This window comes from Amblyomma americanum, chromosome 1 (assembly GCF_052857255.1).
Source record: "Amblyomma americanum isolate KBUSLIRL-KWMA chromosome 1, ASM5285725v1, whole genome shotgun sequence".
Lineage (NCBI taxonomy): Eukaryota > Metazoa > Arthropoda > Arachnida > Ixodida > Ixodidae > Amblyomma > Amblyomma americanum.
Genome location: NC_135497.1, coordinates 194,003,224 through 194,028,005, shown reverse-complemented (window position 1 = coordinate 194,028,005; position 24,782 = coordinate 194,003,224). Strand labels below are relative to the sequence as shown.

At 45.5% G+C, this 24,782-nt stretch overlaps 1 protein-coding gene across 1 annotated transcript in view; it reads right to left on the bottom strand.

Moving 5' to 3' along the window:
- The window catches only part of vir (VIR_N domain-containing protein), a 254,787-nt gene that overhangs the window by 22,183 nt on the left and 207,822 nt on the right, over nt 1-24,782 (bottom strand). The window contains 3 exon segments of the mRNA XM_077648167.1: nt 10,172-10,360; nt 12,564-12,717; nt 14,841-15,009. Coding sequence (XP_077504293.1) covers nt 10,172-10,360; nt 12,564-12,717; nt 14,841-15,009 — 512 coding nt within the window.

Sequence of the window (24,782 nt, the reverse complement as noted above, 5' to 3'; positions counted from 1 at the left end):
GGCTGCTGTTCCAAACAGCGCCACCCAGTCTTATGCGACCCAGGTTGACCGTGACATTAACGCACCCACCGCTAATGGTGATGGCGACGAGAAGGCCAGGGACGGGTGCCTAGCAGCTATCACTGTAAAACCATTCATGGGTGGCAACTTTATTGCATCGACAAAAAAAAAAAAAAAACAACACACTAAAGCTAGTTTTGTTTGAAGCACATAATTTTGGTACCAGCTGCGTAAAGCATTGGTTGCTACTCTCCTAAAAAATTTCAACGCTCTGCAGATAAGAAAAAGGTGCAATAGTAGAAAAAAAAAACAAGAAATACTAGACAAAATTTCAAAAGCCACAGGCACCTTTAAGATTACTTGCAAATTTTATAGCCACAGCTTTTATTACAACTGCTGTGCAGCTAACTTTTGGAAACCATTTTCAAAATCTCACCCCACCTTAAAAAACTTCTGAATATTTCTGACTTTCAAGGCAATCAAGTGACGCCAAAACCGATTTTTCGAACATAGTCTTGGGAGCTCAGGCCATAGGATTTCAGGAGTACAGCCCAACCCCGCTACAATGAACACCATTACAACAAAAGTTCAACCACAAAGAAGAATTTCTAATTCTCTGTCAGCAAACCATATAAAGCAATGCAATTATTTCCAGCCAAAAACAACAATTTTCCAAGCGTAGTTCTGCTTAAGTGAAGTTTTCATGAGTTAGCACCCAATTTTAATCCAGGCATAGAGTTCAATACTTCGCATGGGTTCATCAAAAACAGCTGCCAAAGTTAGTCTGCACTTTCAGTGGCGCTGCTGACATTCTGAGCGGAATCGGAATTAATGCGTAGACATGCGCACATAAAGATGCAAATCAGCGCACGACCGCCTGCAATGGCTTTGCTGATGGCTGGACTCCATGCAGGTGACTTGTGGCCATTGGTGCAAGAAGGCTATTGGCTGGCCCGCTTTTTCACTCGCTTCGCTGACGAAGACACAACGGAAATAAATATGTATGTTCATTTCAATGTGAAGTTACTGTGTCTGCGGTTAGAGGTAACTATGTTAGACCGTTTGTGACAAGTGGTAGCTAGTTCCAAAGCAATTTAGCAGCAGCTCCAGTACGAAGCATGTCAGGCTGAGCGACACCATGCTGGCAGTCGGCACATTGTTGCAGATCACATGCCACTTGCTCGGTGTCGCCCGCGTGCACAGAACCCTTAACAGCCATGCGTGGGCGCCGCACTCCACATGTATTTTTGTATATTTTGCATTTGTAATTAGTGCATATTGCCACCCAACCGCAATCCTTTTTTTCTATCGCCTCCCCCTTTCTTTCCTTCTTCTTGTTCCCTTCTTGTCCTCTCGCTCTTTTCTCCCTGTCCTGTCCCTGTCATGTTGGCCACACCTCAGGTGCTTCAGGTTTTGATGGCAGATGCTGCAGCTAGCAAAATCTCTTCCTTCTATTGTTATTTTATTAATAAAGGTAGCTAGCAAAATCTTTTCCTTCCATTGTTATTTTATTAATAAAGAGCCACTAATAATAGGTGACCAGCTTCCAAAGCATCGATTTTGATGTGCATCTGATGTGAGTGGACTCATGCATTGTTGATGCCAAAATGCCTCCAGGCACTGTGGTCTCGGTACGAACTCTCACGGGACAAAAAGGGGAGGGGGGACTTTTACAATGCATTCATAAAAAAAAAAGCCAGTGTAGCAGATGTGCTTATATGCGAATACGACTATTGTTTGAGATGTTCGGAGTACTGTGAAAATTGTGCAACGACACTGATTTCGAAACAGCGAAAGACCTAAGCTTGCAGATTTTTTGGGGGGGAGTAAACGCCACTCATGAGCTATCCAGTCCTATTCGTCAATGTTGTAGACTGATTTTGGGTCAACTTTACTGCTTCAGCAAAATTTTTCACAGGTTCGTTGAAACTTGTTGCAGCAGGATGTGACTGCATACCTCCAGACAGATGTGTCAAAGAACCTCAATTAATAAAATACTGCATAAAAAATAAAAGGGAACTGAGCGTCTATATCCTTTTGGCAAGAAAGCTGTCCCCAGATACTTTACTATGATAGTTTGCACCGGGTGTACAGATGATTTTGTAAAAGCACATGTGAAATGGTACTTCTGGTCAGGTGGCACAACAGCAGCATTGCTATGGCAAGAAAAAAGAAAAAACTATGTGGTGACAAGGATGTTTTACTTAGAAAACACTCATCGTCCATGATCGAGAACAATCTGCCTATCACAGTGTTTTGAGCATGAAGACTGATACTGCAGTAGAAAAACGCTGTACGACATACATTTCACATATGAAAATGGCATACAAAACTGCAGTCAGAAGTAACACCATGTACAAAAACATATCACTTTACAGAAAACTACATAGTGTTAAATGTGACCAAAAGAACTAAATGGAGCACAGTAACGTGCATGAATAGCATGTTGGTTCCAAATAACTCCACTGAAATGAAAATGATGCTAGCACATGCGGGCAATCTGTGCACAAACCTTTACATTCCAGTTGAACCACCATTAGAAAGATAAGCTATTTGTGCACAATCCCCAGCTTCGTTTGTTTTTTGGTCACACTTGCACAGTCAAGTGCATTAGTTTACCAAATCACAGCATTAATACATCGTAACCATAATCATGCTTACTATTGCGTATGTTACACGTCGTGATCACGACATATGGCTGCAAGAATCGCGCCTTGTGTTACATCGGTGCTAAAGGTTGACTTCGCTGCACAAGACATACCTGCAGGGAAATGGCTTTTCAGACCCTGTGTTTCTTGGACCTGAGTGAGGGGATGCAGGCATCAAAATACAGCTGAGAAAAGCACTTTTACAAGTCGCTATGTCGGCGGATGGAAAACTGCGCAACATAACTGAAATAGGCATGACAGGTATGAACAGGAAAGGGCTATTTGTTTATAGTAAAGGGCTCAGTTAATGGTGCTACCATACCGATCGATAAAGAAACGACAACATGCAAGGTGAGGAGTTCCAGAAAAAGATTCAGTGCACCAATTACAACATGCACTTGTTTCTGTATGCAATGTACAAATTACCACAGGAATAACACATGAAGGATTAGAAATGCATGAACCAAAAGGAGCATAGAGATAAGCAGTAAAGAAGCTGCAGTAACTCAAAAACAACGCTGTTTCTCGCTGGAACAAAATTTTCTTCCACTGCTGTGGAGTCACTCTTTCTTGCTCAATCCATTATGCTTTACTTGCTTAGCCATTAAATATGTACAGCCACCTTCAGGCCAGCTACTACAAACACACAACAGCACAGCATACTGCTACTGCAAAGCACAAAACACACAGCCTGCGGCATTCTCCACATCGAAGACAGGAGAAAAATGCTAACAGCAAAAGAGAAAAGCAGAAGCAAGACAAAAGCCCTGCGTGTTTCCAAAGGTAACATTGCAGAGAGCCAACTGTAATCCAGAAAAGTGCAAGTCAGCAGAAAAGCCAAAGCAGACGGGGTGGAAGGGGCTGCGTTGTGGCCATAGAGTTTAAAAAGCGTCCGTACTTTGAAAACATCAAGGGGTTTAGGGTAGTGGCACCGTGCAAGTCGTGGCATAGATGGTGGCGACCGCTGCCACAGTTGTGTTATCACCGCGATAGCGCACTCTTCTTTTTACGCTCTTTCTTGCAGCACTGGCATGCCGCTACGCGAGACTCCTTCGCAAAATGTAGTTTGCATGGCTGAGTAGAGCTAGATAGAAAGAAGTCAAGCTTTTAGAATGTATGATTACTAAACTATAGTCGTCTACAACTTAACTCTACAGTGAAGCTCCGCCCACATTCAGCATTGTCGCACAAAATTCCCCTGCAACAAAAAAAGCTTTCCGTTGTTATAGCTCTTCTTGTTACCTGAACGAGAGGCTACTCGCAAAACGAAATTATAAGCTCGAGAATTTTGATGTCTCTGGCATGTTTTATATTGCTCAACATTAAAAGGCTGATTTTGTTTACTGTTGCAATTGGTCACCAGAGTAATACAAGACGGCGCGGTCCGTCATGCATAGTTCCCAGCTATTTTTTTTTAAGTTGTACCCTACTACTGATAATTTTAGTGCAGTAAAACCTTGTTAATTTGAAGTTATTGGGACTACAAAAAAATATTCTAATTAGCAAGGTTTTCAAATTACCATATTTACTCGCATAATTTGCACCCTCATGTACTTTGCACACCCCTAATTTATTAACCGGTTTTATAAATAACATTCTACTGCATACTTTATGCTCCCTGCAACGACAGACCACCAGCATGCACACTGCTGTGCACAAGGCAGGCTTGAACAGATCAGTGCAGTCGCGCCACCGTGTGCAGCTGCTAAAGGTGTGAGTGGCGAGGGGACAAATTTCACGCTGTTTACCCGGCTTGCTCATGCTGGCGGTTGCTTTTTCGGATGAACAGTAGCGAGAGCAACTTCCGGCAACCTCCAGCACACGCTGGAATCTGAAACTACCAAACCACTTGTTGTTCTGTCTACCAAGAGTCAGCCAGAATGTGCATGGCACTTTGATTTCAATTTGCCTCTGAGTGCTGGCTTCGAGATAGTATTGTTGTGCACTTAAAGCTTTGAGCGGCGCCCACGCTGTCATGGCACCCCACGGAGAACTACAGTAATCTCTCGTTATAACGAAATCGCTTTACTCGAAATACAGTCGAACCCCGCTACAACGAACGTCGCTTCAACGAATTATTTCTAATTCCCCATCATCCCCATAAAAAGTAATGGAACTAAATTTTCATCGCAACAAACCATTTTTGGGGTGCGTTTGGGGCGTTATTGTTGCTGTAGCAATAAATGCCCGTTTGTGTCAGCCAATGTGTCGCTCTTTTGTTCCGTCAGAGCACGGCCCGCTATGGTCGATGTGCGCTCGGTAGCATACGGGATCACGAGGTGGTGTCTGGCGGTTTTGAATTGTGTCAGCCGAGTTGAGTGGGAAGAATATATTCATCTCCCCCAACTCAACCCCACATCTGGCGCCCAACGTGGGGCCTGCTCTTGGAACATTGGACGACTGTCTGTTCGGTTCGCGGAACGCTCTTCGTCCGGACTTGACAAGTGCTAGGGCTAGAGTGAATTTTGATCACTAGGCCCTGCGGCTTGCTTTCTTGAGTGCGAGTATTGCGCTGCAGAATGTTTGAACTTATCGACATGTTCAGCACGTTTTTCATCAAGTTTTCCCTGGAATTTTTTCACGAGAACCACTTGGTCCACATCGAGGGAGCGCGAGGCCTAGCGCCCGCGGAGTTGCCGAGCCCGAAGCGAGTGAGTACGGAAGCCTCGTGGGTGGTCAGAATTTTCTGTATATATTTTTCTCTTCTGTCTCTTTTTCGACTATGTGAGTCGTGGCTGTGGGAGCCGGGTGGCCTGGAGCCACAGGTGCCGCTACGAGCTCGCTGGTATTGCAGCTCGCCGCCAGGCACTCCGACACCGTCCGATACGGTGGGCGCTTTGTGGGTGTTTTGTTAACGGTCCTTGTCGGAGTGGTAGTTAGGCCTGAGGCTTTTCGGAGCTGCCTGCACCACGTCAGAAGAGACACGACCACCGGACCGTGTTGTTGAGAAGGGGCGCACTTTGCTGCCCGCCCGTTTTTTGTTTTTTTTAACCTCGCAAGAACTGAGCAGTCTCGTTCAACTGATGAAAGAGCTTTGTTCACTCGAACTTTGCATTTGCACAGCCGCCCAACACGTTTTGCTAGCGAGTTAGGCATTGTTCCACGAGGCCCTTGCGGATGCCGTTTCCCCTCCCGTGACCTACGTTAAAGGCACGCCGAGAGCGTTTCGGCAATTTTGCAGATCCGGTGGAGCCACCCAGGCTTGCTGTCCCTGGGCACATCGTCTCACTGCCACCTGCTGCGAGAGCAGCCTGTATCCTGTTCGCTGCGTCCATCCGGGCAGCTGTGGCGAGACCAGTCAGCAGTCACCTCCGGCAGCTGTTGCCCTGGCGACTACTGCAGAAACCTGGCCTGCAGTTTTCAACCGGCCTTCTATTTGCGGGCCTGCTGACACGGAGTCCACGGGCCATGCGAGTCGTCCCAGTGGAGACCTTCACCCCGCCTTCGGAAAACCGCGGAAGTCTGCGTGGACGCTCTCGGTGTGACCTCTGCGGCAAGACCTGCCTCAAGTGCAGGAATACCAGGAGACTCCTCCATACATGTACTTTCAGGCGCGAGGGTCTGTTTAAGGTTGGGGGGATGTGGGGAATCAGCCTCCGCTGTTTCCCCTCGTGGTTTGCTTTCCCGCAAGGCCCCTTGCAGCAGCAGCCTCGCCTCAAAGAGGGGCACATTCCCTTGTTAGTTACATTAACAAGAGAGGGCGCCAGCGTCACAGCACGAGAGACTGCTTGCAGCTCGAGCGCGGGAGATGGGAGGAGGCTCTTTGGCTGGGATTGTCGGCGCAAGCGGACGTTTCGCACGCGGCTCCGCTTTCGCCAGAGGGGCAGGCAAGCGGCGGGATGAGTGGCTCCCGTATCTCGTCCCGTCCGGCCTTTGGAGTATCCCTTGCCCTAGCGTAGCCGAACATTCGCTCGTAATCTTGCTGGTGAGTCGGACGACCTTGATTCATTAGCGTATTTCGTTGCTAGCTGGCGTTATTGTGGCTGTAGCAATAAATGCCTGTTTGTGTCAGCCAATGTGTCGTTCCTTTGTTCCCTCAGAGCAAGGCCCGCCGTGGTCGGCGAGCACTCGGTAATGTACATGATAACGGGTTGGGGTCTGGCGGTTTTGAACTGCGTCAGCAGAAATTAAGTGGGGAGAACGTATTTATCTCCCCTGATTCAACCCCACAGAACCAATTGATCCACTCATTCAAACGCACATGAAGACCCCCGTTGCTTGGTGGTGATGACAATCGGGCTGGCTGCCTTGCAAGAAGGCGCGGGTGCAAGCTCCCGTTTTCTTCCAAGCCAGAGCCGCAACCAATCCGTCGCCAAAGGACGCAGCAGCCTGGCAACAGCAGCAGAGTGTTTGCTCTAGTTTTTTTTCACTCGTGCTTGTGCGCTGCAATCGGCATGAGCATGGCGAATTTGTCTAGGAAGCGGAAGTTCCTTTCTTCCGAGGAGCTGAGTGATGAAGCCATAATTGAGGGCGCTCGCCACAGCGACTCATTATCGGATGATGACAGCAACGCAGACGATTTAGCACCACCATCTGCACTAAAAGTGATGGAAGCATTGGATGTGCTCTGCAGATTTATTGGTGCTCATGATGACAACGTCGCGATACAACTGCTCACCGAATGCGAAGTCGCACCACGGCACTTGTGGCAAAAAAAGAAAAAAGAAGCAGAAGAAGACCGAATTCTTTGGAAATAAATTATGTTTTGGGTAGGGGTGTGCGAATATTCGAAATTTCGAATACGAATCGAATATGTTTCATATTCAGTTCACATTCGTATCTGAGAAATGATATTCGTGAATTTCCGAATATTCGAAAATTCCTGAATACTCGGCAGCGATCATATACCGCGCCAACTATCGTAAATCTGATTGTGGCAAAAGCGCAATATCTGGGAATATAATGCCCGCAGCCATGGCATTCGTTCTGTCACCTTAACTCTCCGAGCGTGACCTCCGCCATCTTGTTTTGGTCAACTATGTCATGCGGGAAAGCCTACTTGCGGAATTTTGCGTGAGGCTCCCAAAGGGGCGAGTCGAGGTGTCACAACAGGGCAAGCGATCCTGTAAAAATCCAGCGTATTGCATGGTGCACTGTAACCTATGCACTTCTTAAGTGCGCCTAACGACAGGCGTGACAATGTTCGGAGGGCCCCTGCCACTAGGTAAAAAAAAAAACAAAAACCTGGCCACGTAGTTTTAGTTACTGAGCTTGGCCGCTCGCCCGTTGCAATGGCAACTGTCGGCCCGCGCGTTCGCCAGTAGTCCAATCTCAGCACCGTGCTGCTTTCAGATGCTAACTGACACATCGCTCATCATTTCTTTTCCTTTTTTAGAAACAGTCTCGCCATTCCGACGTCAATGCGCATTCCCATCTCGCTTACCTCGCGATGTCTTCCAGCACGCCGAAACTCTGCTCGTCACAGGGTTACAGGTATTCGCACGACAGAGCCGCTTCAAAAGACTACCGCATTTTCTGTATTTTTTTTTTCAGGGCTGCGGCGAATTTTATAAATTTATTTATTTATTTTATTTCATAATACTGCAGGCCACTGCTTGGCCCAAGCAGGAGTGAACATATAATGATACATAACCAAAATAAATCTACCTTCAAATAACCTGGACATTTCTGTCGGTTCTTTGAACTCCGAATTAATGAGGTTTTACTAGCCATCATGTTATTTTTGTTTCCAGTCTTGTCATGTTATGGATTGCATTCTGCTTGACCACATTACAGGTTGGATACTGTTATGCAGTTCAATAAAGTAGTATACATTATTGCGCACATCATGTTTTTTTTATACGGTGCTCAGGCAGTCTAGTTTTGTTTATTTAAGTTGCAAAGGCCATACACTATTTTGAAAAAATATGAGCAGCAATTTTTGCTTGTTTATCTTTTCTGAATTTATTTTTTGTGCTGACCAGATATTCGATATTCGAAGCCATTTTTTCTTCATATTCGTATTCGATTCGTATTCGAAAATTTCGATATTCGCACACCCCTACAAAGAAGTGCTAGTGGCAATGTTGAGTCTTCCATAAAATCAGTGCGCTAAGGGCCATTAAGAGCCACTGCAGTGTAGCCACTGCGCACTTGCGGGTTGGAAAATGAGGTGCAGCAATACGCAGCATGTCACTGCGGCGTGCCACAGTGCAGTCGACAACTGGCTGTGAACATGCTGGCTACGAAAGTGAACGGGCGCCAACAATCCTCTCAATTTCCATTGCGGTGATAAGAGATGTCCACAGAAGAAGGGCTTGGGGAGGACAGCTGAATGGGCAAAGCTATATCCTACGTGCTTAATGTGACCCATGCACAGGGTAATGAGACCGTGCCAACCACGTGGCGTGGTTTCAATTCCACGCCTTAGGTTTGCAAGTGTTTAAGCGCATCACAGAGCTTGCAGTGAGGCGAAACTGACATGTGAGAGCCGAGCGGGATGTGTACCACTGTGAATGCTATGTTTGGAGCAGCATTACACAGCCAGTGCTTTGCATTCAGGCGCACTAGGAAGCGTGAAAGGGATGGTCCCGCTCGCGTAGTAGCTTGAGTTGGCACTTTTGTACCCATTTCACAAGCTGTCATGCTGAGTTTCACCATCACTGCCCTCCACCTTGCCCCTCCAATAAAAAGACTACCAACGTTAATGCCTCCAGTGACACAGTATCTGGCCCCCTTACAGCACTTCATGACAGCATTGAGTAAGCTCCTTTGTCATATAAGCTTTAAGTCAAACTTGCCAATGAGCGAATCACGGCCAGGGCAAGGCACGAATGCAGCTACTAATGGAGAAAAGGAAGAGACAGAACAATACAAACGATGCTACTGTGAAATAAGTTGTCTTCTAGCTGCCTTCACAAAGTACAGCAGTTGCTACCCCTCTTACTCTGCTGCAATGGATTCATGCGGACCCACTTTTCAAGAAAGTCGTGCTAATGATTCTGAATTAAGGTCCATACAATGACAAGGAGAGAGCCTAACCACGCTGTCAACAAGCTGACCGTGCACATTAGGATCACAGGATCAATGCTTACAGTGCCCTCTTCCATGCCCTGGCTATTCTTAATCTACGCTCCAAGGTAGCTTCACTGACAAGCAAGAATGTTCCCAAGCAATCTGCCAAGCACTGAGCGAGCACTTAGTGGTCCGTTACTGAGGACCTAGAACCTGGAGTTACCTATAAAAGGTTACCTGTAAAAAGGTTGCCTTCACAACAAGGATTCGGTTTGATTTGTGGTGGTTTAACGTCCCAAACTGACTCGGGGTATAAGGGACGCCGTAGAGATGGGCTCCTGAAATTTCGACCACCGTGGGATTCTTTTATGTGCACTGACATCACACAGTACACAAGCCTCTAGAATTTCGCCTCCATCAAAATTCGACCACCGCAGCCAAGATCGAACCCGTGCCTTTTGGGTCAGCAGCCGAGAGCCATAACCACTAAGCCACCGTGGCGGCTACAACAAGGTTTCACTTCACATTTTAAACCTGGGCAATTTGGACTTGAGCCCTTGGGAACACACCTTGAATCTGGAGCTTTGGTGCGGGGGTCCATCCAGTGGGTCGGTGCATGGCCTGACATCATGGTTCCTCGAATCCCCCGTAAAAAGCGGTCACCAGTCAGCGAGCCGCCACTGCTACCCATTGATGATAACGTCATCCCGTATGGATCCACACCGCGGCTCCGGGACGAAGATCTAACATCAATCAAGCTGCGTATTAAATGAAGGTACAATCAAAGGGACTTTAAAATGAATCAGCAATTTCGCAAGCCATACATCAGCCTTTTGCAAAACAGCCTTATCCATAGAAAACAGATATAATATGTATATTTAGTTCCTTGTGCTGTACCCTGCAGAATTAGCGTGTATTCCATTTCATTACTGTTTTTTTTCTTTAACCCTACTCCTGCAATAGCACCACTAAGTGCTGCAGCATGAATGAATGAATGAATGAATACAAGACTCGGAGGCACACTGGCTTCAAAGAGAATAGCAGACGCAAAATCCAAAGCAAATTCAAGCATTTCAACAGTGTTCACGCAAGAATTAAAGCAAAGCTCTCCAATTTCCTTTATTAAGACAAATTAGAAAATATTAACACGCTTCTCGTTAGAATTACTTTTTTTTCTCGAGCTATATACAGCTTTTTTCAGTGGTTGTTAGTAGCGAACTTCAGTTAAATAGTTAACTTTGATTATCAGCCTAAATGCAGAACTTATCAACAAATTTCTGCTACAGTTGTTCTAATCTCTTAAGTGGATTATTCTGGTGCTTTGCTGCACAAAATTATGAAAAGGGGACAAACACAGTTAAACAAAGGCATGATTAATAAGCATAAATCAAGCTTAGTCAGCATAACTAATAAGCAAAAACTTGGACGGACACTTCGGCTTTGCCTTTAAGGTATGATGCGATAGCGTTAAAGGGTTCCTTCAGTGGCCTGGTGTCCTTTCTGAGTCTCACTTCACAGACATGGACACTAGTCTTTCTTTCACCATGAAATAATGGTTCATTACTCACCCCATCTCAGCATATTCATTCCAAGTCTTCTGCTTCACATCGTTCGTAATCAAAGTGCACCTCTACATATTTCCTTCTTCGTCTCTTTTGCCTACATGCTCATATATGTAGAATTGGTCATTCTCTACTTTACATTCATAAATCATGGGGAGTCCTCATGCCACTGCTGGCGCAGTGAGGCAGCGCTTAAGCAATGCATCGCTGCCTTGGCAGGTAGACGTTTCAAACAATGCCACCGGTGGGGCTTGTAAGACTGAGGTTGCTCTTCCTGAGCTCCTCCAAGCTCATGCACAACGCCACGGTAGGCAGCTGGAAATTGCATTGCCTTTATTTGAATTAATTTCATTGCCACCAGCCACTGGGGGGCAGGTTGCCATCCGCCCACTGTGGCAGGTGGGCCACCTGCTTTTCTTGACACGCCAACACTGCCGACACCAGGTTCTCAGCTGAAAGGAACCCTTAATGCTGTCGCGTTAAAATATATTGATATGTTTCACCAGCCTAATCTGAACAAATGGTTTTCACTGGTCACCTTTTTTTTTTTTGTTTTGCATGCTGACTGCTTCTCTCTTGTGGCCCTCCAAGCATAGGCATGCATAGAGGGAAGGCAAGCCATCCTAATAGACTTGGGGGTGGAGAGGGGAGGGGGGGGGGGGGGGTGCAAATTTTGCCCTGTATTGTTCCCTGCTACCCAAAAGCATGAACAGGCATTACCATGAACTCCCACCCTCATGCTTAGTTAAAGGGCCACTGCCCTCATTTCCCCCCTCTATGCACACTTACACCAGTATGCACAATACTACAGCGTTTTTCGAGACAACTAAGCTTCTCTCCATTAAAAATATGAGTGCATGTGTACTTTGAGCTGATTTATCTCTTCTAGTTACATTTACTGCATCTCTGAAAATCTTGGACATCTCTTTGAGGGGAATACATGTATCCAGCCTTACCCATTAATGATAATCTTTATGCTCAGCTACACACAATATATGGCCTTCCATCTGGTCCTTGCATATGATATGACCCTGAACACTAAAAGGCAGCTTTCATTCTGACTTCAACGTTACTGCAAGTTTTGTGTGAGCTTAACGCAGGCTACTCCACTGCAGAATCTTTCCTAACTGCACTCTGCTAGCAAAACTACAGTGGCTTCCATTAAAGGAATAAGTTCAGCCTTAAATTTTTAAGGACTACAAGGGACATAGTATTTGCCCTCAAGGATGTTTAACAACTCTAGATGAACGATGAACCTTCCTTAAAATAACCGAATTTTAGATCTGTAGCAAGCTGTACACCCTTTTCAGACATCAAGCTTATGAAACAAAATCACAAAAACCATGCTCTTATGTCTTTCACAACAAATAAATGTGACATGACATTGAAAGAAGCTCACCTTCCAAATGACTGCGAGTCAGAAGGTCCAGCTGTGAGTGCAACCACATTGGATGATACAAGCATAGATTTTGGTACTGTAGTTCTCTCACTCCAGGTTGGAATTGCCCGTGGAACCATGGAGCTACTGCGAGCACTTCCCAGCCCAAAGGGGGCTGCGATAGCAAAGCAAGAAATATCAGTTTGGCTCCACCTCAACACAGTAATAGAGATAACACCACAAACTTTTATTACATTGACAACATAACAATTACGATGAACTGTTTGAATTTGCTACTTCATTAGCTGAACATGACCATTTCTACTTTTTACTGTCACACTCTTTCTAGCCCAATCACAAGCAACAATATAAAAAACATACAATCTTCTTACAGCCTCAAGACATCATGCCACGGCATGACTTTTCACCCACTGGTGCACACTTTCCGATATGAACGCCTCGAGTGGTTTGCTTCTGTGTGCTACTGGCACTATAAGGGTCTCCATCCACCATGGTAACTTATAATGACAAACATCACTACTCCAAGTCAAGTCGAGCATCCACAAATGACAATGCTAGCAACTGTATTCTTTTAATATTATCAGGCCATATCAGTACTGCATGTGAGAGAAAGAGCAGCCAAGGAGGCTAATGAAGCAGGTGTGGGTGTGTTGATGTGACATGGCTTCAAATATATGGTGCAACTCCAAGATGAGGACAGCAGAGAAAGGCAGCACTCACACGTCTCCCGTCTTTCTCTGCTGTTCTTATCTTGAGTTACACTACATTTCTGAAGCTAAGGAGGGAATTCAGTTGCTCTCTGTGGCCACAATGGCTAATCTTGGTAGCCAGATCATAATTTCTTTCATGTACCAGAAAGCGCGGTTATTTTATTCTCCTAGATGTTTTGCTACTGCAAGAGCCAGTTTTTGTGGAGCTTACCTGTGTTACCTTGAAGCAACTGGAGTAAGTGCACTGACAACACTGCCATTTTATCCAGCACAAGAGTCAACCTTTCATATGAATAAGCTGGGACATTAAAATCAGTTCAGTTTGAATTTAAAATTAAACAATGCCGTCAAAATTCAGAGCATTTGAAATTTGTCTTTCCGGGGGTAGACACTGCCACACTGACACTACTACTTCAAATCTTGTTCACACTGTCTTTGTGCCCAAGTTGGAGCTCTGTCAATGAAAGCAGGTTCGCTTTCAGCCACAGCTGATCGCTGTTCCTTGACATCTCTGTCTAGTTGTTTGTGAATGGAGCACATGGTGTGCCTGGAGCACACTCAGTTCAAGCACAATGTGTCTGCCATAGTAGAACCAACAAATTGAAAAGGAAGTTGCTCTCAGCCATTACAGCATAACTTGTATGCTTGCAATCCACCTCGTGATAGTTCTTTTTAAGTTTGAATTTTGCAATATTTGATATTTTGAGCTGAAGACAAAAGAGCTTTTCTTCCACAAAAAAGCAAGGGCACCTGTTGAAACTTTTGAGCATAGCTCAAATAAGGGAAAAAGGGAAGCTGACTGTAGCTGTTTCCCTTATTTCTCATTGTTCTTCAGGACCACATTTGGCACTCACTACGAAAATAAAATTTCTCTTGTCTGAATACCACAAAAAATTCCTTTCTGTTCCTTCCTCAAACACAACATACTCTAAAAGAATATCATAGGAGCAGTGTAACTCGGCTATCCTGTGCATGGCTGAGGTTTCCCCATTGTTTCATGCTTGGTAATCAATAATGGTCTTATGCTACCGTCAGGATTGCCCAAGTTGTGTGCACATACCAACACAGGAAATTTCACTTTCTCTAACCATACCTTTATTCACTCCTAGCCTCTACATGCCAATACACCACCTCCAAATATTTTATGATGAGATGGAAATGATGCTTCCTGCACCATACAATCAAGGGAGCTGGCACAGGAACAGTGCTAAATGGGGTACCTTCATTACACATCTACATATCAGGCACTGTCATTAAAGCAAGTTCTTAAGTGGCAGACCACTGATCAAAGAAACACATCATCAAATCTGACATTGCAAAAGAAGATTTGCATTTCAGACGGTCTTCCTAATAAATGGCTAATGCACTTCTTGCCCAGAGCAGTAACAATTTGTTATATTAAGCAAAGTGTTCACAAAACAAAATAATGGATGATGTTTCAAACCACAAAATTTATGCGGCCATTTTCATACGGAGTACTATGCTCCTCCTAAACAGTACACTCAGTTTGAAATCGACACAGGATGAGTAGTGCATACAAAATCATATCTACAAAAGAGTGCCATACGTGAGCCAAAGTCCCGTCCGTCCATGCGCGACAATTCCCTGCGGCCATAGAGGCTAGGTGGACTGAAGAAGCGTGCGGAGCTACTGCGACTAGGCCCTGGTCGGGTAACATCAAACATCGCTCCTCCAGCTGTGTCACCACGGCCACATCCGTGTACGCCAACAACCTCCTGTTGGGGGGTGGGGTGAGGGGACATTTTTGAATTAGGCTGTGAAAAAGTTTGCTGTGTTGAGGAGACCTATAAGGGGAAAGCAGGGGAGGATTGCTGCAGAATCACATAAGCCACATGTGTGTATCTCAAATTATCAGGTGAACAGTAGAACTTCAATATGCCAAAATTCATGATGTAACGTTGTTTTTACAATATCCCAATATTAGTTGCACCATGTATTTTAAAAACACCATTTTTACATTTCAGTGAAGAAATTGTGTGCCGCAATTCTGATCACATGGCCATTTCAGGGGACTACCTCCTAAGAGAAAAGGAACACTGGCTGAGATAACATCATTTTGACTTGTCCTTTGGCACGCAAGTGCCCAGTGCAAACTAACTGCCCAGTGAGTACACAGTGGTCGGATGGAATGTACTGGTGCTGTATCACCTATCATGGCAACACCAAATCTGCACTGGGTACACCCCTTATCACAAGTACACCCATTATGAATAAGGAGCAAAAACCCAGTGTGTGATAAGGAGCAAAAAGCGTGTGTACTGCAGCGGTGGCCCAGTGGTTTGAGTATCCGCTTCGCATGCGGGAGGAGCGGGGTTCGATCCCCACTGCTGCTGGGTACCCACCGGTGATACCACAGGTATAACGGGTACAAGCATTCCCATGGCCTGGTGCTTGGCTTCTTTAGGGTGAATTGCTTGGGAAATAGGTCTTTGACCCCACCTTGAGAAGAGGAAAAAATACTTTGTGCCATGGCGCTCTTTGGCCCCAGATGCTCTTGCGCCATAAAAAATAGCAATAATCATCAAAAGGCGTGTGTGCCCCACTCCTTGCTACACAAAGCACACCCAGCATGATAAGGACATGCACACAAAGCAGAGGTCTCCGCTTCATGAGACACTACAGTGTTGCCAACAAAATGGCAGTCTCATGTTGATTGACCATGGCAATGAAATGCACAGCCCTATGCCATAACAGCCACAAGCACTTTGGTGCAGCCTGAACTGTAGCTTAGCTTTCGATCAGATGTGCCCAATGCTATCAGACATTACACCTTAGCACACGAAGTGATAACCAATGCTCTTTAAAGTGTACCATAAGTCCTTTTCACCAAGAGTGTTACAAGAACATTAGAGGTCACTGAAGCCCGAAAGCAAGAAACCTCTCAACTTGACAAAATTCATGATTTAATGATGTTCTTGACTGCATGCACTTCCTTATATCGAGGTTACCTGTGTTAGAATATTAAATGACAAGAACTTCAGAGAAGCGAAATTATATTGCAAGTATGTCTGTAGCACTACAATGTTACTGTGTCAACAATACGTCTCCAACATTTGTTCTGGCAAATCCATAATCATAATGCACATCCCGTAAGCACATCAAAGCTGCTTACACAGCAAACAACTGTTCTTTAAAGGGACTATGCAAAGAATTCAAAGTTCGCTTGTAAATGTTTTCTATGTTTAGAAATGATGCTAATGAGCATTCACGCCAAGTATAAGTCTTCGGAACTGAGCCGGCAATTTATTATAAATTTAAAAAAAAACACGTTTTTTAAAAATTCACGGGCCGATTGGTGTGCTCGTAGTGACCGATTTTGGAACTAAATCGTGGAAGAAAGACTTCACACTACCCATGACGTCGCCAGGCCACCACACGCTGTCATTCGCTGGAGCCACGGCAGCCATGACGTCACGGGCACACTTCCGGTAGCCGCGAAAATCGTCTGCTAGTGCCGCCGCACGACCCTCTCGGGCAAGCGCGAGCCAGGGCATTGCCTTCGCGCATATGGTTTCAATCTTCCTCTGCCGCCTCCTTCTGCCGGGAGTTCCGGAGCAACTCGCATGGCTCTTCGTGCACATGCATAGGGCTCGATGCCCATCGCGGCTGTAAAAGTGAGCAGTCGCGCCTCGAGGTCCGGGTTTATTACTGCTAACTACAACAGACGACAAGCAAAGAAAGCTGACACGCGCTGCAATCCAGGAAGGCGAAGAGAGACCGGAGAGATGCCGCCACGCTGCCGATGCTGCTGCTGGGGTGCTAGGAGCGACAACCGGAAGTTACAAAGCGAACGTCATCTGATGACGTATTCAAAGGCGGGCCCAGTCCCAGACCTGTTTACTTTTGTCTGGTGCCCCGCGCGTGCACGAGTTGAGGGGGGAGAGGAGGAGCGTAGTGTTTAATCGTTTATATCTTCGTTGCTATTGATGCTAGTTTAAAAATTCTTGCGTTGTGGTGACGAGTGATGAAATGCCTATCTCTTGTCTGCTTTACATAATCTCAATTAATTTATTGCATAGTCCCTTTAAATGTGCACCACACTACCAGAAAATCATGAAGATTTCCAACAACTGTAACCACACAAAAAATTGCAGCTGTGCTTTCATAAACGTAGCTTTCCAGGTTTTCTCATGTAATAAAACAGCATCACTAAAAAGCAAAAGGAAGAATCTAGCACTGCTGTGCATAAAAACATTGCACAGGCAACAAAGACAAATGCCCAACAGAAAAAAAAGGGAAATAAATCCGTTCACTGAAATACACTGACCACTAAAAAAAAAAATGCTAACAGTAAAAGAAAAACAAGAGGAAAATCTAACTGTATCCACTATTCTTGTCGTTGTGTGCAATTGTATTGTGGGCTCAACCACGCAAGCCCACAGCACAACATGCGCAATTTTTCCTTGAGTTCCTTACAAGCCAGCAAAGAAATTTTGTTATGTTGAAAATGCGTCAAAATTTACTTATTTATACTAAAGCTAAAAATACATGATGTTCTGATAGACATGAAATTCTGAAAATTAGAATACTTTGCTAATAGGAGATTTAATTACAATGAAGTTTATTACATTCAGATTTAACTTTACTCCTGAAGCATAACCCACATGAAAAAGAGTGGAAGTCAGCTGGAACCTTTCAACTCATTCCTTACAGTGAAAAAATGACTAAATTTGAGTGTTTTAAAATAGAAATTATTCTTTCAAGTGCTAAATACACTGCAATTGTAATACATCAAACTGTAGCTTACAGATGATACTTCTGAATGAAAAAAAAAGAACGCCAGAGTTGTGTGTGCAAAACTTTTTGAAAATTTATTGGTTAAACATGCTGGTAACACAAAATAGGAAAAAAAAAACAAAAATAAGCCGCTGCACTGCACCAGAAAATGATTACAAAAAATTTAAATATTCATAACGTTGCACATGTTCTTAGCTACCATTCTTGTGATTTTCAGTTGCATACATAAAACACTTCCACCATTCCACGCGCTTGTCTAACTCACCACTGCTGCTCTAAAAAAAAAATGGGGGGAGAGCTCATCGTAGCTTTTTAGCCCTCCAGGAGCACGAGGTGCAACAGACTCCATGATTGCCGACGGGTGGACTATATCCAGTCATTTTAATTTGTAACGCCGTCTCCTTGCATTAGAAAATGAAAAAACAAAACTGAAACCAAAGAGATCCAAAGAGCCTAAAGCACCAAATAAAACCCCTCTTATCATTTGCAAATCACGCACACTACATAAAATACAACATCAACCACACCACACCACACCACACCACACCACACCACACCACACCACACCACACCGCACCACACACCACACCACACCACACCACACCACCACACCACACACACACACACAGTGGCTTTTTCACCAAAAGAGGACTATTATGCTAATGCAGTAAAGACAATGGCCTTACAAAGCCAAAGGCAACAACAGTGTGTGGACAACAACATCTTGTGACGCGACCACACTGATTGCCGGTTATTGCTGAAGCAGCCCTGTTACTCACCCTCTAATGTTTTCTATTTAAGTGTCTGTCCATCAGAATAAAATTTCAGTTGTGAGACAGCACTCAAGTGTGTCGTTTCTTCGTGTGTCCGTGTTTAATCGCGCTATTTCTTCTTTTAGGTGTGTGGTCACTGTGCTGATGCCTCAACTCATAAGCACGACAAAAGACACTGAACAGGCTCAAACACTAGTTCCCAACAAAACAGCATGCAGCGAGAGGTAGAAGGAAGGCTTGCGGAAAATAAAAGAAATACAGTAATCTCCCGATAACTCAAACTAGGATAATTAACACTTTCAGTAAATGAAAACAAATTTCAAAATTCTGGTTGGCTGGGTATACTTTCAATGCATTTTAAAGCCACTGAATTCATACTGTGGTTTTGTTTAGTTCAAATTTCTTGTCTTATTTCAATGCTTCCATAGCACAAAATAGCGATGGCTGATGTCGGATGCGTCAGGTTTGGGGCACTGCAAGAGCTGAAAATTCAGCCCCTCCAATCGGTTGACTCAGATGCAGGCCAAAGAGGTAAAAAGGGTGGCGGGAGGTCGAGGTCCGATTGGCATTCCAAGCAATCAGAGGCGGCCCCTTGCCCCATAGTTTCGTTTTTTGAGCTTCACTAACAATCTGCGGCGATATCGGCTATTGGCCACGTATCAGCAAGCTAAGCCTAGCTGCGCGCTGTTCCAGATGCTGACTGGCGCATCACTGGCCTTTTTTTTTCTTTTTACAAGGCATCTCGTCGTTACAGTGGAAATGCGTGTTCCTATCACTTCTGTCAAAGTCCTGTGTACGAAAATGCACGCCTGTCACGACCTGCTCATTGTTTATGTGGTGAAGCTTCCTTCCATAGGTGCCACTGCTTGCAAGGAAGCTCCACTACCGTGTTGCACCTGTGACGGAAGTCGCGGAAGGCCTTACTACTCTGTAGCAGTTCTGATTCGGTATTCTTGACAATAGGCATGCAGCACAGCACGGCTAAATTGCAAAAAATCATCACTGCCGCACAGTTTTCACTCAAAAGCAGGTGACCAATGACTATTTATTCATCACCTCAATTTGCTGTGGCGCAAAATAGTTTTCAATGGTGTTTTGTGTGGATATTCGATGATTCGACCTTCGGGTATATCGGATGTTTTTTCCAGTCCTTTGAGGTCCCAAATATTGAGGTCCCAATGTGGTTTTACTCTTTTGGGAAATGACTGCATTACTGATACTTTTTTTTTTCACCACACAAGCAGTTGGAGATTGCTGGTAGAGTAAACATATTAGTGCCTTTCACCAATAAGCTAACACTTTTAGCTTTGTTTGCATAGAGAAAGGGTTCCAAAATATTATTTCTATGCATAGATATTCATAGAGGAAATAATATTTAGCCTTGGGTCATGTTAGGAGAGGATGCAAAAAATAAAATAACCAATTTGGTCAAAATTTTCTATCACCCAATTTATTTATTTTTTTTCGTAACCCTCGTGTCTTCACCTGTTTTGTGTCAAAAAATTAAATCGAAATAAGAAGCGAACATTTAGAAAATGGTGTTTTTTTTGTGCGTGGTAGTCGAAAACTGTGAGCAAAGCATGCTCCTCATATTCCCAGCATATCACAAATTACACGGATTTGCGACGACGGAGCACCATCTTACTATCAACATGAAGATGTGAGATCAGAAAATCAGAGCTTTCGCTGGTTGCAACATTGCATTTCTCTGACAAAAAGCGAGCATATAAGATGCAAAAGCATTTGAAATGATAAATGAAGAATATGAGGGAATAAACTGCAAGGTTAATTTTTTAGCCTTCCCTTTTTCTGCAACAGCTACACTCAATCCTTTGGCATTTTTTAATGAATGACAGTAGAATGATTCTGTGTTTAGCGCAGGATCTTCAGATTTTAAGGGGTGCAATAAAACTCTCTCGTTTTTTCTATGTGCACGAGCAATAGTTTTCAGTTATTTCTGTAAAAAACGTTTGCTGCAAATATCCATTTACAGGAGATCAATCCAACTGATTGCCATGAGCACTGGGCACCTAAAAATAAAACTCACAGTTTTATTATACAGGACAGGGCTTTCTGAAACATGCTGACATAAAAAACTGGTGTACTTTCTCCTTAATTATTTAAAACCCCAGGGATGACTTTACAAGGGTGTTAAATGGACACTAAAGTGAAATACAGTCAAGCTAAGTTGATAAGCTAGATTGGCAGGATAGCAAATAAGCCACTGTTACCAAACACAAGTACTGATAAGCCAGAAAATCGCATAAAAGCATGTAAAAATAAAGTCCACTTATGCCAGCACTTGCGAAGTCCTGAAACTGCGCCTGGCCTCTTGAGAAATTTAGGCCGATGCTCTGCATGCCAGGGTTTTTTTTCTTTCAGGGAAAGAACATAGCCTGAAGTAGTGGGCTCAAGGTGACAGGTCACAACAAAAAGCTTGGAGGATGCTTAAGCTTTGCATTTCAGAGTAGAATGCGATAGCATTATCCGGCCGACTCTGCTTACCATTAGCCGCGTACGGGGAGGGGTGTGGTGGTTCGCCCCTTATTAGCAGCTGATATCGGCAGCCGCACATAGTGATGGGGTGCTGATTCCACGCGTTGACAGCACTCCCGATATTTTTCACCATGAACGATGTGACGGAGCCGCGGCAGCTTTAGACTATGGCGATGCTGACTTTTCCGCCTCACGAGCTTTTTAATGCTTGCACGTTCAAATATTACCATTGCTACACTGACTCAGAAACAGCTGCATTTCACCACCAATGCATGTTTGTAGGCAGCACCCCCCCCCCCCCCCCCCCCCCCCCCCCCCCATCAAATTGACCAGATACCAAGGAATAAACACAAACGAATATACGTCAGCCGCAGTGCTAGCAGCGGCGAAATTTATTCCTATTTTCAACTCGAGGAGATGGAATATTCTTAAATATTCCGTAAATAGTGCACCAACTTCCTGCCCGTAGTGAATGGACAACCACAGCGTACGCTTCTTATATCTCATGGTATGATTGATTTAAGGTTTGATTTATGGGGGTTTAACATCCCAAAGTGACTCGGGCTACGCGAGACGCAGTAGTGAAGGGCTCCGGGAATTTCGACCACCTGGAGTTCTTTAACGTGCACTGACATTGCACAGCACACGGGCCTCTAGAATTTCACCTCCATAGAAATTCAACCAGCGCGGCCGGGATCAAACCCGCGTTTTTCGGGCTAGCAGCCGAGCGCCATAACCACTCAGCCACCGCGGCGGCTATCTCATGGTATGATTTATACAAATAATCTTAGGTTCTTTTCGAAACGACAAGCACACTACAAAATGCATTCAGACACAGTACACACAACAGCATTCACCACTTCAGGATTTGTCAAATTTGCTTTTGCACATTACTCCTGAAAAATGGGTAAGACAACTGCCAGCCATGCTTTACCAGTTTTTCTAGCGAAAGCCAGCTGTGCAGAGTCGCAGGTGTTTGCTGCACGCCGTCACTTGGCCGATCTCTGCGCAGCGCCGCGCGTGACGTCATCACTTAGCTATGTGCCTCACTGTGCATGCATGGTGCTCTGAGCCGTGCACTGTCGCCTCACTGGTCTCCACGCAGCGGCACACGTGATGTCATCACTTAGCTATACACCTCACTGCACATGCACTATGCTCTTAGCGGCTGCGCCACGGCCACGAAGCAAGACTATTTAGGAGGTGAAATTCCCGTCAGCACGAGCGAGCGCAGGCAACCAGATAAGGTCACAATTGTATGCGCCGACGGGGCCGTATGCAGACACGGCGCCATGCGGCACCTCGTAGAAGCCGCAGTGAAAAAAAAGAAATGCAGCGTTCGGGAAGGCAGCTCTGGCGCACTCTCCAGCGGCGCGCGCTCAAAGCAAATGAGAAGCAGACAACATGGGTGATTGCTTCAGCGGGCACGCCGTGACGCTGTATTTCTGCGCCCTTAAATCAAACAGCAACAATTCTTGTTGGTGTCTGTTCGAGGGCCGTAATACTAACAGCGCTGCTACGCGCAATGCGGCCTCCTTCGGAATTTGCTAGACTAAGATGGGATGCAGGTGCTTTGTTCGAAATTACAAAAACGGTTACAAGTGTTGCAGGGAGAAGGTGAGCAAGGTGAGAAGTTGTTGCCACTTGTTGCCTTCTCAGCTGACGTGTAGTCATACACGCTGCGCCGTACGACACCCGCATTCTCCTCCAGCAGATGAAACTTAGCGTGGTCACATACGCGACAAACGTGAAGGCATGTTTGCCTTCGACGAATGCCAGCAGCGCTTATACCCATCCAATCAAAGTCATTGCGTGGGTGTCAAACAAAAGCCCTGTGTACAACCAGAAGCTACAGATCATCTTATAGCAGTCATGGAAAAGAACGCGCTTTATTTTTTACTGTGCTCAAATGGTTGATGCGTAGCACCAATTGCTCTTCGGGCTACCAGCGGTAAAGAAGCGCGTGAGAGTGCCCTCAATAGAAGTCAGATGCGCGCGGCCAAACGGGAGCAATACGCTCGACTACGCTCGACTGGTTGTCTTGGCAACCGAAATGGCGGTAATTTCTTTCCAGGCCGCCAGCATGATAGTGGCTCTGCGGGCTTGTGACCTTTTCTGGTCGCCGCAGACAGCAGTTTCCACTCCTAAATAGTCTTCTTCTGTGGCCGTGGCGGAGGATATAAGCCATAGAGCTGCCGCTCGCCTTGGTCTGAGAAGGCGCTATGGAAGAAGACGCGGCTGGTGGAAGGTGAAGACGCTTGGTGAGACGTTCTTCACGTACCTCAGGTGTCTCTGACACGCGCTTGGCTCTCTGCGCTTCATTCTTCTAAGATGGGCAGCCTCACACCAGGCAGTGACTTCGGGGTTGGTAGAAGTAGCTTCCAGCAGGCTCTGAAGATGCCGCTTGCTATACACGTGGCCACCAGCCGCGTCTTTTTCCACTGCGCCTTCTCTAAGGCGAGCGGCCACTCCGCGGCTTATATCAGCACACTAATCAGCACACTTTCACTGATCCTGATACATCTATGAGCGATGTTTTTGACAATGGTAGCAGCAGTGACTCGGAAAACAACTTTGGTTTATCAGATTTCAGTGCAGAAAATGAAAGTGTGTTGAACCAGCCCGGAATGTCAACTGGCATCCGCCAGAAAGTTTCGTCTTCTCCGAATCGTTTCGCTGCACCCGTGCGCTGATCTATAGATATCCTCCGTGTTCTGAAGGTCAGAATTCATATCTGCAGGGCGTCCATATCTTTTGGGCAGGACCATATGGCGGCGACCTTGCAGAGTACCATGTTTTCCTCTGAAAGACAACCAGGCGTCGACCTCGGCATCGTGCTCCAGAGTGCCGCGCAGCGGTTTGCCAGAGCCACTGATTTGTTTCTGCTGTTTTTCCACCGCTGAAGTCATCACACAGATATGCAACAACAGGAATAAATACACCTGGATGTATAATTTTGAGAAACACCCGTACAGCAAGAGAGATGGACCGTGGAGAGAAGTGATTCCGGAAGAGACTCAGAAGTTCATCAGACTCATCATACACATCGGCAGCATGCAAGTCTCCCACTTGTACTCGTACTGCAACACGGGGAGTTTGTTCACAGGCGTTGTTCTACTGAAAGCGATGCCGAGAAGGTGACTCAAGGCAATGCTTGCTTTCTTGAGCAAGACGGATCCAGAGAAGGCCACTGCTGCAGCCCATCGGAACCCATGGCCGCAAAATCATCGCCTAGTGGTCTGGTTGTCCGCTTCGGCTGCGGGAGGTGGTTGGTTCGAAACCCACAGCCAGACACCCACCAGTAAAAATGGGTTCAAGCCACCCCCGGCCCGGCGCCTGGCTTCTTCAGCGGTGTGTGCTTGGAGGAGGCTCCGAAAACCCCACTGCACCCTTTTGGGGGCAAACCCAGTTTCGAACACTTAGCCTGCAAAGGTGGTTCGTGTTTCACTGCAAAGTGAAGAGTTTGACTCAAAGTTCGTATG